This window comes from Lepidothrix coronata, unplaced genomic scaffold (assembly GCF_001604755.1).
Source record: "Lepidothrix coronata isolate B3197 unplaced genomic scaffold, Lepidothrix_coronata-1.0 Scaffold8, whole genome shotgun sequence".
Lineage (NCBI taxonomy): Eukaryota > Metazoa > Chordata > Aves > Passeriformes > Pipridae > Lepidothrix > Lepidothrix coronata.
The window spans coordinates 4,829,561-4,843,720 of record NW_016690188.1 but is presented as its reverse complement, the minus strand read 5'-3'; the positions used below and the strand labels follow the sequence as shown (position 1 = coordinate 4,843,720).

General features: G+C 41.9%; 1 protein-coding gene across 1 annotated transcript in view; it reads right to left on the bottom strand.

The window, feature by feature from the left end:
- The window catches only part of SH3PXD2A (SH3 and PX domains 2A), a 31,420-nt gene extending 21,078 nt beyond the window's left edge, over nt 1-10,342 (bottom strand). Inside the window, exons 1-3 of the mRNA XM_017839402.1 lie at nt 10,312-10,342; nt 7,857-7,970; nt 3,258-3,341 (exon numbers count right to left, since the gene is read on the bottom strand). Coding sequence (XP_017694891.1) covers nt 3,258-3,341; nt 7,857-7,970; nt 10,312-10,342 — 229 coding nt within the window. The remainder of the gene's footprint in view (nt 1-3,257; nt 3,342-7,856; nt 7,971-10,311) is intronic.
- Nucleotides 10,343-14,160: the final 3,818 nt, after the last annotated feature.

Below are 14,160 nucleotides of genomic sequence, written 5' to 3'. Positions count from 1 at the left end.
GCATGTAAATCCCCAGTTTTACCAATCAAACTGTAAAAGTACAAATGACTTTCCATTAAATTAGCCTGTAAAAAAATCCCAAGTTCCCTGCCAGGGGAAGTTCCAAAAAAAATCCATATTTAGAATTACTATTTAACCCAGTACAAAACATGAACTCTGCAGCTTGCAGGTCTAACGAGTGTCAAGACCGAGGAAAACTATAAACTTTCAGGCTTCTCACAACCTGTATTTGTATTACTGGAGTTTCACATAATGTATAGGAAAAAGTTTAGAAAATGTACCACATTTAAAAACATTTATCATAAAAAAAATGCAAGCTTTGCAACTACATAAGAAACATAAACCAATGTAATCTCTTAGATCTGGGCACACCACAGACCATTTTAAAGAGAAAAGTTCAGCAACAAAAGTCATCTGTTTCTCTTTGTAGAAACAGACTACAGCTGTTCTCTTTGCAGTTTTTTTTTAGCTTTAAAAAAAAGGAGTACTACCATGATATTCAATAATTTGTCTTTCATGTTTCTTATTCACAGACCCAGTAACATTGCTTCCAAATATCTGAAGTTCAAGGGTACTTAGCCTCTTCAAATGACTTTGTAAAGAATAGAAATAAATAAGTCATATGCTACCCCTAGTAATTCTCCTCCATTAGGCAGTCTGTAACAGGGAAGCAAACATCCTTCCTTTCTGCATTCAGGATTTTCCAGTGTTTTTAATAACCAAGTTACTTAGAAAATCCTGGCCTTCAGAAACAATGCTTAATTCCTTCAGTTCTGGCCTTAAAATGATTCTATCACAGACCTAGTTGATAAAAATGCTAATTAGTGGTACCCAAGTGTAAATATAAAGGGAAGCATCCTTTACAGCTTGCTTTTAAACTCCGGTGAACTCTCGGAACTAACCCAACAGCAGGGACTATCTCAAGCAGAATATCGCTGGGTGGGAAGAATTTCAGCCAAAATGTTTAATTGAGTTTATTTCCAAGGAAGAGGCCAAGTGGGGGAGGGGAAGCTGTTTTGCTTGTATTAAAGAATTCTGGCAACCTCTTGTTCTAACAGCTCTAGTTCTTCTGCACTTCAGAGCAGGGACTTGAAGGTTGGCGGGGGGGTGACTGCATACACTTCATGCATTCTGTCATTTCCCTGCAAACCCACCCAAATTTGGCCTTGTTGGAAGTCTTTTGGGCTGGAATGGGAGGGAAAGAAGGGAGAAAATATCTCCTGACCTCATATAAACTGTGCTCTGTTAGGAAACAGCAGGCTGGACACCCAGAGAGACTCATACTTTCAACAACTGCAGTTTGAAAGGCGTAGATGTCTGTACAGGCTACAGCTATGCCAGAGGACAAAGCCACTGTCTCCAACCTGTGCCCAAACATTCAAATCACTTTCTTTACTCTCAATGAGCCTGCTCTTGTAAGAGCTCCCTAACCTACTATTTCTGGTGAGATTAAACAACTTACTTTTAGCCAGCCTGGCTATTTGTGGCTGAAATGCATTGAAGAGACCTTATAGAAGCAGTTCAGCCAAAGAGGGTGCCCCAAACCTTGGACAGAATCATAGAATGCCACAGTTTGTGACAAGTCCAAGTGCTAAGATTTAGCTTGAGTTAAAGCACATATTCTCCAACACACTCAAAAAACCCCAGCACTTTTTGGGCCTAATAGGGAAGAAACTGTTATGAAGCAAGAAAAAAGCAGGAATGGAAGAGATTAGGGGAGCCTGTGGTGGGGAAAACTGCCAAGGAAGACACTGACACTGGTCAGAGGGCAGGTCTGGAGAAATTGCACACAGATGGTGGGCATCAGAATGCAAGAGTGAAAACTTGGGAATGCAACTTAGGTTCTTGAGTCTTACCAGCTGACTATGCTAAGGGGCTGGTCATGCTGTCTCAATATTTTATGGAGCTTTGTTTGCAATATTGTATGAATATGAAAGGATGTATTTGTTGACACCAGTAAACAAATTGTTTAGAAAACTGATTCCCACAAATTATCCCAGATAAATTGCCAGGAAGCATCTGGCAGAGTTTGACAAAGCAAAATAAGTAGCTCCCAAACTCTTGGGGTACAGAAATAAGCACAACTTCTTTTTCATAAGCCAGCATGTGTACTTATGAGGTTTTTTTTTGGTGCCTTCAGGGTGTATTTGGTGGCTGAGAAGCAAGACTTCATCTTTTGAAGGTAGTTCCAGTTGCTGCAGGGTCAAGCTACGGTAGGAAGAACACTGCTCTTGTTGTTTTGGTTTCCTCAATAATAATTTGAAACAAAGTTAAAGGGTCACTGAAAAGCTGTGTGCACTTGAGACATATGAGACTGCACATAGAACCATCATCAAATCCAGAAGGTAAATTTGCTACTTTAAAAGTACATTCTCTCCTTAACAGGAAAAGGCACCTTTTCCTCAACTGGGAATTATCTCTGGTGCTTACATTAGGATCCATGCCCTCAGGAAGGTCATCTGTAAGTTACACAGAGGTGCAAATGTGCTTTGTCCTGCACCTTTCCTTTTTAAAGCGCAACAAATACTACATTTGGATCCTTTTGCAAGTGGAGGGGGAGATAGAAAGGGGTACCTCCTTTACTCTGGGAAAGATGACTCACATGCACTGGAGAAGTACTTGGTTTGGAAGGCTTTACAAACACAGCTTCACCTAAAGACAAGGTGTTCCCCCCACCCTGCCATGCTCACTGTTAGATCAGTGAAAGTTTGAAAAAAAAAAAAATTTAAAATGCTGCTACTGATAGTATTCAGAACACCTAGAAATGATACCAAAACCTCCCAAAAGTTCCCAACTCTCTCTTTAGTATCAAGGACTGCTTGCAAGGAAGAGAGGGGACTAAAACTGGAATGATTTTCATCTTTCCACACCACTATGCACTTTTCCAGTGCGCTCATCTCTTACCATAGCTTTTTGGCATTCGACCCATTTTAATGGCCCTGAAAGTACCACTTGTGCTTACTGAGGTAGGAAAGACTGAGTACAAATATGCCCAAAGTTAAACCACAACAGATGTGAGCTTCCCAACAGAATGAAGAATCAGGCTGCAGAGTTACCCTTGGCTACTTAGGCCTCCAGCTCCCAGGGTGCCTAATCCTGACTCCAAGATACCCTCAAGCTGAAATCCACATCTGAACTCTGGAGCTTCTCTCTACCAGAGTGCCAAATATGCAGATCCCAACACACAACAGTGAAAGCTGCAGTATGGCTTTTGGAGCACCCTCAGTGGCCGGTGCCATAGGAAACTATTAATTCACCTCGACTCTGCTGCCTGTTGACTATCCCGCCCAGCGTCCATCGCCGGTCCAGGCGTCTCAGGTGAGCCTTGCGTCGCTTAGAAACTAGTTTGGAACATGGATGGAGACAAAACAAAGGAAAAAAAAAAAAGAAGAAAAAAAATGGAGGGATGAGGAATAAAAACAAAACATGGCATTAACAAGCACTGGTCTTGTTAGTGGAAATGGATTAGGCAGGATGCAGATGTTTTTAGTTTATACAGTACAGTGGAACAAGTTATCTTCTTGAGCCTGAGTAACATGAACCATGCAGAACTGTAACAAATTGCAACTCTTGCTATTGGCTTTTCTCAAAAACGAAGCCCAGAAAACCCAAAAACCATATACACCCCGCAAAACAACTATACAACTTGTCCAAGGAGGGTGCAGTGGCAGTTGCATCTCCTAATTTGGCTGTATTATCTCTGGGGAATTCACTCTATTGCATACAACATCAAATCCAACAGGGTTCTAATCCTCTCTAAGCAAAATCATCACACCATAAACAAATTCAAAAAAAAGAAAAAAAAGCTTTTCTTACGTGAGTTCCCTTATAACAGCAGCACTCAGGAATGGAACCCAAGGGAAAAGTGTCTGATGTCACCTTGCTTGCAAGACGTGACTCGCAATCACTGCCACAGCTAATTCTTATGATTAAAACTTCTAATATACAGATTACAAATGTGAGGAAAATCCTAACCTTGTAATTATCAAGCAGGCTCAAGAAGCTAACAAGCCAGGACTGAGTATTAGCTACACACTGAAACAATAATTTATGCTTAAACTATAAACAAAGATGAAACACTTATGGAAATGGCATTGTGAGAGCAGCTGTGCACAGAGGACACCACTTGTTTTCTGGACTGCATACTTAGATCTGTACTCAGTTCCTTCTTCTGCCTGTACAGGACCCATTGGACTGGCACAGAGACATAGACAAACACTTCTGGTTTTCCACTCAAGGGCTTCCATGCTAATTTGGCAACTACTGCAGGGGTGCTTGATGCTGCCACAAAGCAATGCAAAATATTGCACATCAGCAACAGCTGAAGTCCAAACACAATCATTTTACTAGTGATGCTGGGAAGCTGTTCATAAATTCTGATATCACATCATTAATTATCACTCAATTCTTCTTATGTGCAATTATTTAGGGAATATACCGTTACACTGGAGTAGAACCCTAGTCTTCTAAACACCATTGTGTAAAATGTTTGCCCCCATTTTTCTTAATTGTCTCATCATGGAGTAGACACCATTGTCTTCTAGAACTATGTTCTGTCTTCTAGAACTATGTTCTGTAGACACTCAGCCACAGCAAAATTGATTGGGGAGTCATTAGCTGAACAAAAAAAAAAAAAAACAACCGAAAATCAACCAAACAAAAAAACCCCAAACTTTACCAAAAAGTGGCTTTTGACTTTCTGTCCTTTATCAGGGGATAAGCCCCTCTGTCAGGGGCTTAGACAGACTTCTGCACCCAGCTCACTCTCCTCAATTTCTCGTCTTTGCTGTAAGGCCTAAACCTCTCCATGTCACTCTAAGCAGAGGTGCAGTGTTGAACAGACACAATATCTAGTTTGTGTACTCTGTACTTCCCCTTTAGTCCTATGTTGTCAAAAAACAACCACAAATTTTCAGAGGAGCTGAATATCAAGTTCATAGATTGCTGTGGTTTTGGCTAATGGAAATCGGTGATCCTCTCGGAAGCCCATGGTGGGACAGAAGATGAGAGGGTTTAACCTGGTGACTTTCTCCAAATCAACAGGACGTTAGACTGCCAGTTACACACATTCTACACAAGAGGCAACACAGGGCACCTCACTAGACACACAGATTATAGCAGAGAGAGAAGTTAACTTCACAGTAAGGCTGCCTGCAGTAGGAGATTTCTGAACAAGAAAGGAGGAGATGAAAGATATTGAACATGAAAGCTTGCAGAAAAGAGGGGTCCAGAAGGTGTAGAAACTAGCTGCAGGTGTCAGCACAGAGCAGTCACCTCGCTAATTGCTCACACTGGGACTTTGGAGGATTTGGTCATCCAGGAGCACCCCTTAAAAACAGTGGGTCACACAGATCCACCACACTGTGTCCTCATAACAGCCAGCCTCCCCAGTGACAGCCCTCATATCACAATGATGCTTTTGTACAAGTCAGAGTTTTTTACTCCTCAATGATATTGAATTTTGCCATTTGATCCCAGACTTAGACTTGGTTGGTCATGCCACAGTTAGTCACCAAAAAGGTTGTTTATCAACAAGTGTCTAAACCTTTCCAGAGAGTATTTTAACATGTTTACTTTATCAGCTCCTGTAGCTGCTGAATGTTTCTTTAGATTGCTTTCTGAATGTTTTCCAACCCTTGCAAGATGGTGTTGGTCTAAACACTGGCCCAGGTAGCAGTCAGCTGTCTGCCTTCATCCTGACAAAAGATGTTGTGCAGGCTCAGATGCAGGGAGGAAACACTTCTGTCTTTCTCAGGGAACAGATTATTTAAACAGAGACATATGAAAATATTACTGCTATGTAGAGGCAGAATTATTAATAATCTGTGTTCAGCACCTCCTTATCTGTACAAGCGCCTGCCACAGCAGAGCAGAATTCTGGGTCTGCCTGGATTGTGGTCTTGTTCTAGGCCCGCCTGTGCAAACGGGAAGGACAGAAAGCTCCCACATGAGTGTTTCTGCCCTTTCAAAGTCACTCTGAAACTTGTATGAACTCTAAATTTAGGGGTTAGGGCACTTAATCCACTTAAAGTGCCTTCCTCCTCAGTTATATCAGAGCCCGCTTCTCCTGCCTACTGAGAGAGAGCTGGCAAGTTTTCTGTCTAAGTAGGTTCACTTTTATACACTTTCTTAAAGAGAGTGAACCTGAGTCATTCTTTCCTCACTTACGAAACAATTATATGGAGAAGAATAGCCCAAGCAAAGAACTGGAGGGGGAAAAACAACAAACACAAGAAGTCTCAGTTTATATGGTTAATAACATAAACCAAAGTTACTGCAAAGCAAGCAAAACCTGAGGCACATCAAGGCAGCTGTGGAGGTAATGCAATTAGATTTGTCACTGAGGTGGAACTGAACAGAAAGGGAAGAACAGTCTCGGGTTTCAGCATATCTGGATTTGGAGTAAGGCAGGGAGCAGGACTGCTGACCACAGTTGAAGAGAGCAGTGTAACGGATTAAAAGAGACCGAGAGGAAAGAGATAAGGAACATTTGATGAATTTGCCACTACCCAGGATAGACTGCTCTGTGGCAACATCCCTGTGCAGAGTACACTCCAGAGGGCAACACAAAAGGTGAAGGAGAGCTTGAAATAAAAGCAGTTTAAGCAATAAAGCTGTCAAGCATACACCTTGTTTAAGAGTCAGGAAAAGGGAGGAAGCTACAGACTAACAGATGAGGCATTCTTCAATGCTTGCAGAGGAGAGCAGCAAGTTTTTGTTCTTTACTAACAAGGAAACTTTACTAACTGCTTTTGCATCCGCTGAGATGTTGCATCATACCAGACTGGTTCCTGGCCTACCAGTCTACAGCCAGTCTGTCTCTAAACCCTAAGTGACCCAGGATATGGGTAGATTTGAGCAGGGAAAAATGAGTTACAGAGAAAGAGATTTCAATAAGCCACAGATGTCACCCCTGGGGCCCAGCACAGTTATGTTTTGCCTGTGTGCTCTCTTAATGGGCAGATGGTCACCCCAACACATCTCTAAGCCTTCTGCCTGTGCTAAGGAAAGGTCAGCTGAGTTTCCACATACATTTTACATAAGTGTAACGTTAAGAGCACCTAGATTTAGCAAGACATTCATCAGAATAGAGTAAATAATAATATAAGTGTCCTTTGTACACAGTTGCTACATGAGAATTCCGTTAAGATGTGGTTAGTCTTTCATAATGGAACTAAGGAATATGTGAGGCTGTACTATTCCATCTCTGGAACCTGAATTAAGCATATTTAGTAAAAAGGAAAAAAAAAGGCAGTGCAGCTAAATACATATCATGACAAATGGCATCTCACTTTTAACAGAATGAGACCACACCAAATAAAATTACCTTTCCACACAACCACAGACCACAGCAAACAGCAGTAAAACTAGTTTCAAAGATTAATTAAAAAAAAAAAGTTACGAGAAGGAACAATTGAAGTTAAATCTCACTCCTTTCAATGGTCTGTGGCTCTATCATGCATCTTCTTCCAATTAGAAGCTCTCGCTTGTGTAATTTCTGCAAACAAGCCATGCAAGTTCTCTCCTTCCATGGTCACTACCAGAACAAACTGCTTGGACTTGCAAATAAGTTGTTTGCCTACTTTTTAAGGGTATTATAATGAGCATCATTTCATCTTTTGAACCTTTCGTCACATTCATTGTCCAAGCTGGTCACAAAGAGATTACAGACATAATACTTCACTCCAATTTCTTCTGCAACAATTTATTTACTGATACAAGATGGGAGAAGAGGTTACTGCACTGGATTAACAGCCCTAAGTGGCAGCAAGAGTTTTCCAGGTTTTCCTCTGAGAGAAAAAAGCATAGAGCAAGTGAATACCTATTTCTCCTTGATAACAAAAAGCTTTCCATACCTTCCCCAAATTTAGATGTGTTGATGTCAGAGTCATCTCTGGTTCCATTCTGGGATTCCAGGTATGTAGCAGGGACCCATCCCTGCTCCTCTGCTGTGCTCACAAACCACCAACCTACAAAAAGAAATTAAAGAAGTCAACATTAAGAGGAGCAAGAATTGCTACCAAGAAGATGGCAGTGTCAGCAGCTTCAGTGCAGGTTTGAGTTATTCCGCAGCTTCCTAGAATGAGAAGGGGTTTAGTCCTATTGTACCATTTCTATCAGATACTCTCCCAGTGGTAAAAAACGGGTGCAACGGAGCAAATGACAATTTATTTTAAGAAACTCAAAGTCCAACCACAACAACTTTGATTCAAGTTCTGTAATTCAGTTTTTCCAAGCTGGTCTTGCCACATGTACACGTACATCTACAGTATCAAAACACTTCGTATGTGAATATATGTATGTGTGAACGTACCTGAAACAGCACAAATGCTGCCCAAATCCTAATACGAAGCATTACAGAAGTCAAATGATGGAAATAGGAAACACTTTAGTAGAAGGGCAGAGATTGCAGAATAGGATACAAAAGTGCTTCAAGAGCACTTGTAACCACAGCTGGTGTTTAAAAAACATGACCTGAATTCAATGCCTTGGGAAGCTGGAAAGTACTGCACAGAACAGAAATAGGAGAGAAAAAGTTAACTGAAATGTGACTTCAGGTAATGAGTGCCAGTTATTTGTCTTCCCACCTGAACATCCAAATTTTTACCACTATCTATAAAAACGTTAAGTATTCACCAGCTATAGGGATATAACCTTTCAGTCATATCTGTGGATGGATGAATAAAATTATAGGCAAACCAACTTCAGACTAAATACATTCCAACCACAACTATCCTTGCCTCTTTTCTTGCTTGGCTACACTGATTTATGGAATCCTCTGCTACTTTTGATGTAGACTCACTCAGCCAAGAACTTCCTGCTCTCAGGTATGAACACAACTAGATTCTCCTCCATTCAGACAAGGTCCAGGTTAAGATAACAGGACAATAAAAAGTCTAACAGGTAAGCAAACCACTTCTGTTGTTTTCTGTAATCTCCCAGTTTCCCTCCAAAAACACAAGCTGCTTTGTCAGGACAATGCAAACTTTTGTCCAATACCAACCTTCCAGACTCCCCAAAGGGAGTTGGGAAAACAGCTATTTCTGTACATGCACCTCAAAACATGTACTTTAATGGCTGTCACAAACACACCAAATTTCACAGAAGACTCCCAAGCCTGCCTGTGATAAGCAAAGGCACCATCTTGGTCTGTGAATAGATGGGCATGAACACTGGTTAGTTTATGGAGGGGCAAAGCCCTGAGCTGGGTGAGAGCCACACAGCTCTCCCACAGCTGGGATGCCACAGCCTGAGCCCAGCGAGGGGGAAAAGAAGGTCCTGGGCTGGGCTCTGCTGCCATGCCACATGCAACTGTCTTTAAAGAAAAAAACCACCCTCCTGAAACAATGCTCAAGTGTTCATGCTAAAAGTCACCCAAGTTCATGCCAAATCCTGTCATGGAAGATTTTACCAGAGAACAGTAGTTACAAACCCTGTTTTGCTCCCTGGGGCATGTGGGTGGGAGATAATGTGCCCCAAACAATAACCCCTCACTTGCCTCCGTGCAGCTCCTAGGCAGCTCTATTTATTTACTCTCCAAACTCAGACATGGATTTCCATCTTCTGGCCCAGCAGAGGTTTGGAAACTTTGCTTCACAAGGCTCATGGTTGGAAAGTTTAAATTTAGTTATTCTCCCTCAGCAGGAGGTGGATTCTCCTGCCACGAAGCCCACAGCAGCGAACATGCAGGATCTGCCAGACCGTTTCAAAAACACGTCTTCGTGGTTGTTCCTTATTTCACTACTAACGTATCAACATGGGTAGCAAACACAGTTTAACATACATTTATAATTAGGCACAAAATGTGAGAAGCTGGCTTTCAGCTGATATCAATTAGCCTGGAATAGTTTACGTAAACTCTTCCTCAGAAAGAAATTAAGCAAAATCGCAGAAAAGACTTGCCTAACTTAAAAAATGTACCTTTGGGCCAAATTCAAACCATGGTAAAAACTTCTTCGGAGAGCTGGATCACACTTGCTTGACGCCAACCCAGTGCTAGCCCATTTCACAATACAGCTCCTCTGGTTTGGCTCCTTGAGCTGCACAGTGGCCTCAGAGCCGAGTTTAGGTCTTGTGTTTGGGGCCACAGAGTAGCTGAGCCTCCATCCAAAAGGGCTCCCTGCCCAGAGAATACCCCTCGCCCTCATGCCTAGGTATGCACTTGGACATATGCCTCCCTCACATCACCATGCCTCCCTACTGCCATTCCTAGCTCCTGAAAGCCCTCTGCAAGGAAAACTCATGACTCTGATCTTGTGAACAGGCTCCAGTGTAACAGCTGGAGATCAAGTCACATTTGAGCTACGTTACAGACAAGTAATTCAACCAAATCCAGCGCCATGTGCAGACAGAACATAAGAGTCCAGCTGAGGTTTTGAGCTGCTTTGATTCTTTAAGCAATGACTAAGGCTAAAGCTTCTAATCACCACAGAACTCACGAAAGTTATCATTTCTTTCTAAAGGTTTCCTTTATAAACTCTGTGCAAGGATAAAGCATAAATGAGAGATCTCCACAACTACTGAGAAATCAGCAGCATCTGTCCAAGTTCAGGAAAAAACAGCCCCAACTCTGAAATTCTCTTCTCCCATTTCAAGCTTGTTTCTCAAAAAGACAAAAGAAAAGCTTTAATGTAGCTCGTTGAAATAGTACATCTACAGAAAAAAGGTGTGTTTTACTTAAACAACCCAAACAACTGAGAAGACTGAGAAACTTTCAGCAACACGCCCTGGCAACAGAGAAGTCACAAATGGATACTCACAAGCAAGATGTACAAGGTCTTAGAGCAGCCGAGCAGACACTGCAAAGGCAGCACACCCCTTATGAGACCAAAACCTGAATTATGATGGCACATCCAAGCCATAACCTTCCAGAAAGGAAACTACAGCACATTGCAAGAATTGACTCCTAGCAGAAAATGGCAGCAGTGCAGACAAGTTCCTCAACACAGCCCCTGCATGGCATCTACAAACTGCAGAACTCTGCCCAGCTGATCATGAAGTACTTGTTCTGTGCCATCCTCTCATTAGAAGCTTTGGGCAGCTGCCATTTGGTACCACCACCCCTTCCCCCCCCACACCCAGGTTCATAGGTGTTCATGATTTGCAGACAAATTAGCCAGATTGGTCTTAGTTTGCGCCATTATAGCCCTGGCTTCCTGCAAACAATCTCTTGTCCCCTCCCCGGCCATCTTTCCCAACCCAGAGCATCATAGAAATATTGTTAGAAAACTTGCTTTTGAAACACAGAACAAAACTGCATTTATTTTGAGTTCTCCCTCTATGCTGGAGTTGAGCTTGACTTCACAATTCATTATTAAAACCATTCTGCAGCAACATCTGCAGGGAATTATGTAAAGTTATCTCTGTGCACTGCCAAGCCAGTCTGAGGTTCTCTCTTGCACTCACACCATCTGTAAAAATTAGGCAGCGCTTTACAGCTTGAGTTAACCCTTACAGATGCCCCTGTCTCTCAGGCATCAAAACACAACTCTAAAGGTGATGTGGCATGGATATTTAGACTGAGACTCATCAGCTCTCATCTCTGAAGAGGATTTAAAGGGAGTCTGAGCCTCACAGAAGGCACATAAGGAGTTGTAGCCACTGTGACCAGACCAAGCTCAACTTGAGCTCTGTTGCATTACTCCAACAGCCTGAACACTAACCTCAGAATACAAATTTTTAAAGTAGGAGTGCAATTTTCTCCCCACATATGTTGCCGCTTTGGTTGGCATCTGTCAGCATCCCTTGCTGCAACCGGCAAGATGTCTCCACACCCACAGAGTCCACGGAAGCTCAGATAACTCTCAAGCATTTTACAAGTTACTGAGAAATTACCAGTTTCACTTGATATACATACATATGGCAAGTTGATGATTGCAAAATGGATTGGTCACACTGCAGAATGACTAAATGACAAAAAGACTTTGATTCTAAAAAATCATGTTCTTGCTTTTAATTTTATTCCCAATCCTCTTCTCAAAAGGCTTTTACAAAAGCAAAAGAATTAAGCAAATGTTAACCACGACATGCACCATGGGAAACTACTGGAACATAGTTAAAGGATTACATTTTAGGCGAGTTTTGCTCATCTTTACATGTATCCTTATCCAGCCATTCTTCAGTATTGTCCCTTTCTTCACGCCAACAGGGAATCAGCTATTCCCATTGAAGCCTGCCTGATCATAAGATGCTACAAATCACTTTAAGAAATAAATACATAAAATTGCAGGATAATGCTGAACATTAGTTTCTAATTCTCTCCTCAGCCACTAATTTCTCTATAGATTTTATGAGCTCAAGTAAAGTAAACAAGACTGACAGCAACACTGTTGGGCATGGATATTTCTCCTGCAGGAGTACACATTCCTCTAAACAAATACTTAAATAACACTCCATCTCTCAAGAGTCTTGAAAAAATCCCACACAAGCAGCAGTCTGGTACATTTGACATGTGCTCTTTGGGCTTCAGAGAGATGCTTTTTTAAGTCCTTCTGCCTTGGAACTATCTCAAGAGACTTGTTTTAATCCAACAACATAAACTGTCCTACAAAGCAATACTAGATGCAATTAAGTCACTTCCAGACCTGTCACACAGACCTTTTCATGCCAACAGCTGATTACTTCCCTTCAGAGATATGATCTGCTTCATTAGAAAATAGCTAAGGTAAGAGTATTTTGCTGCACAGCTGAAGGCACTTGCTTTTTCCACCCCCTAGAGCTTGTCCCACACCGTACATATATATTTGATAAACATAGGGCAGCCAATCATAATTGCCTCTGACAGACCTCTAAAGAATGCGTAGAAGTGGAAACAGAAAGGCACCAGGAGTGGTATTCTACAAGATGGATTTTTCTGCAGTAAGATTATGCTCACACCCACTTCTGTGCCTGTATGCTGTTAGACACTACTGTCCATACTGGCTCTGCTCGTTGTAAAGGGCTATTTCAGTCCCACACACCTGGCAAAGGCACTAGATTGAAACCACTGAATTCATATGAAGGCCAGTGTTCAATTTCTGAAAATTTTATCCTTACAATTCACAGAAGAGGCATCTTTCTTTTAAATATGGAGATACATGCAAGAGGTCTTTCTAGCATAGAGCTGACTTCAGTTTAGGGTACAGAAGTCCGTGCATGAGTCACTGCAAGGCGGACTAAGGCTGTCTTCTCAAGATGAATTATTAAAGCTGGTGAAATATTAAAGGCAGCTTTCACCTCAAAACACATAATGTTTTCCAGCCTGTGTGCACTGCAGACTTCACTGCAAACACTATTCAACAGTGAAGCAATGTTTGTCTACTTTTAAAGATGAAAGTGGGGCTCAGAGACATGCTCAAGGAAGAAAGATGTGCTTGTGGTAGACATCCTACTTGAACACAATTAAGATCCGCAGCACAGGTTCACAGCCTTTTATGTGCCATGCCCAAAGCAGACTGGGCCATATGTTAGGATTCCAGATCAACCACATGATCCTTCCATCCAGTTCACGCCCTAGAGCTACAGGCTGGGAGCATGGTTCATCAGGGAAACTCCACCTCCCAGAGAAAGTATTGCAACCCCAAATGTCTGTGCTTGACAGTCAAGAGTGAATGTTGTTACCTTGCAACTACTGTGGGTGCACTAAGTACTGCTTTAGGAACTCAGGAACAAAACTCATCAGCCCAAGTTACTGCTTAACTCCAAGAGGTTTTTCAATTTGCTGAGGAAATAACCCAAGAGGCCACAGCGCTGTGATAGGGCAGAGTTGTTGGCTTTTTCACATAAAAGAGAAAAAAGGATCACAGTTGTCACTACTTTCCTGGTAGCCCAGCACAGGAAATTTGACCTTCTATATGGGTTATGAAACAGGCCTTCTACCAGAGCATTAAAAAACTGAATGAAGAATTATAACCACATAAACTCTGGTTTTCTCAAAAAAATAAAAAGTATCTGAAATGTAATAAGCAAACATTTTGTTCCCAGTACCAAGAACATCTGAAGGACATACTTTAGAAACCACACACCTGATCGCTGTTCAACAGTGGTCACACAGCCACAGACTACGTTCTGCCCAGTAAGCTACCCTCAATATTTAAAAATGAGCAATAGTTTTAACATTTAGGGAAGAGAGAACACATTGAAGGTGGATGAGAGGCTGCACACTCCTGTGCCTTGCTCCAG